The following is a 2057-nucleotide window of genomic DNA, read 5'->3' as shown; positions in this document are numbered from 1 at the left end:
TCATTAGAGGAAGACAATGTTGTCAAACAAAACAGACTATTTTTAAACATGTGCTTTGGTTTGCAATGACATGGCATGCCTAAAATAATAAACAGATTTGCACTGGTAAATATGTGCCACTCATCGGGTTTCAACCACTTACCCTAAGTCCCTCAGAACATTTAAGAGATGACGGGATAATAGACTCCATACTTCTTGTAGTTTTTAAAACTACATTCCGAATAGAGGGGAAAATTACAGCTTTATGTAGTTAATAATGGAATTTACTGTCCAGAGAAGGTGTTACAGCATGAAAATAATGCTTTCGTAAATGGTTTAGGTAAATTATGAAAGACAGTCTCCTAAAGGGTGATTAAAGGAAAGTTGGAATGTGCGAAAGAGTCTGTGTCATAATTTCAGTGTCATGTAAGGTATATCTTACCAATAATACATTCCAGTGTTTCTCTACAGGGTGCTGTATTGGATCGACTAGAATTTGTGACTTTTCTTTGTGGAATTTCCTACTAAAATCTAAGAACAGATTTAGCTTGGGGAAGGGGAAACTAAGGCAGAGCTCTTCTAATTATTCCCATGATTGAATTTAGTCTGGAAGATGTGGTATAACCAAGGAGAGAATGTAAGAAATAACTTTAAACTCACACAAAGCATTGTATTCTAAGGTCACTTTGCAGTGCTGAGATCTAGGTAGTGCTTCATTCTTTGCAACCCCACAGACTTATTTTTAGATCAAGGGCATAGTGTTTTGCTACATCATAGCTAAATGTTGTTTTCAGAACGTAAGCTTTAAAATTGTTATCCTGGTCAGAGAATGAAATCAGTTGTGCCTATTTTAGACCTGCGTGGAAGAATATAACTCAATACAGTGTCTTAGTCTTGCTCATTAGAGGTTTTGCAGACTACTGTCACCACATCAGCTCTGAAGGATGGTACGGTAACATTTTACCTGATGATGATGGGATTTTTAACTCCAACGAAAATTTTATAGTTGTTTTTTTGTTTGTTTGTTTGTTTTAAGATTTAGCCTTTTCATTTTAGGTATGAGATATTTTTCTTGCTTTTAACTTAAATTTTATAGGGATAAATTTAGATTATTAGAGAGCAAAGATAGTTTCCAAACGTAAAAAAAAACCTAAATTAGTTTTAAAAACTACTGTGCTCTGATTTTTGTATAGAGAACTTAGTCACTTCAAGCTTGACTGTGTGCAAGAAATTGTGGAAATATCAGTAAAACTTAATTATAGATTAATTAACTTCAGAGTTTTCTATACTTTTCAGTTAGCCTTTCAACAAATATCTTTTTTTAAAATATATTTTTATTGATTTCAGAGAGGAAGGGAGAGGGAGAGAGAGAGAAACATCAATGATGAGAGAGAATCGTTGATTGGCTGCCTCCTGCATGACCCCAACTGAGGATCAAACATGCAACCTGGGCATATGCCCATGACCGGAATTGAACCTGGGACCCTTCAGTCCTCAGGCTGACGCTCTATCCATTAAGCCAAACTGGCTAGGGCAACAAATAACTTTCTTGACAAAGATTCTAGAAGTAAGGGTGCAGTAAGAAATGCTAGTTAGAAGTGAAAACAATACTTGGCAATAAAGATTAAGAGATGAAGATGTGTTCCATCAGTTAGTCATCCTCCTACTTTCTGTCCACTTTAGAATGGAATAACTAGTATAGGCTAGGGCTGTAGAAGAATCCACCTATTGAAAATGAATTAGTATTCCTCAATAGTTCCAAGTCACTGAAGTATAGAACTGGAACTGCTTCCCCAGGGTACCTACATTCTTTTGTGTCTTGTTTCTATATTGCTATTAAACCAATAGATTTGGTTATCAGTTCTTATTAGGCTGTAAAGCAACATGGGGATATGCAATCTTATTGATATGCTCTAGGATTTGAATTAATGTTGGTTATAGTTTGGAAGTTAAAGTTAGTGATCAACTATTGATTAAATGTCACAACTGCTAAATGAATGAACTCAAAGCATGATTCTGGTTCTCTTTGTAGTTTGGTTCCATGAGTATATCTGTTAACTGAGAGATATTTTTGCCAA

At 35.1% G+C, this 2057-nt stretch overlaps 1 protein-coding gene across 2 annotated transcripts in view; it reads left to right on the top strand.

Annotated features, from left to right (window-relative positions):
* Positions 1–2057, top strand: part of LOC102752364 (myosin regulatory light polypeptide 9) — a 10043-nt gene that overhangs the window by 3342 nt on the left and 4644 nt on the right. Inside the window, exon 1 of one of the 2 annotated variants that reach the window (XM_015562697.1) lies at positions 819–926. The exons of the other annotated variant lie outside the window; for it this stretch is intronic. Coding sequence (XP_015418183.1) covers positions 924–926 — 3 coding nt within the window. The 5' untranslated portion in view covers positions 819–923. Of the gene's footprint in view, positions 1–818; positions 927–2057 lie in introns of those variants that run through there. 2 annotated transcript variants of the gene reach the window in all.

Source organism: Myotis davidii, unplaced genomic scaffold (assembly GCF_000327345.1).
Source record: "Myotis davidii unplaced genomic scaffold, ASM32734v1 scaffold96, whole genome shotgun sequence".
NCBI classification, from domain to species: Eukaryota; Metazoa; Chordata; class Mammalia; order Chiroptera; family Vespertilionidae; genus Myotis; species Myotis davidii.
Note: the sequence above shows the minus strand (reverse complement) of the source record. Positions and strands in the feature narration are given on the sequence as shown.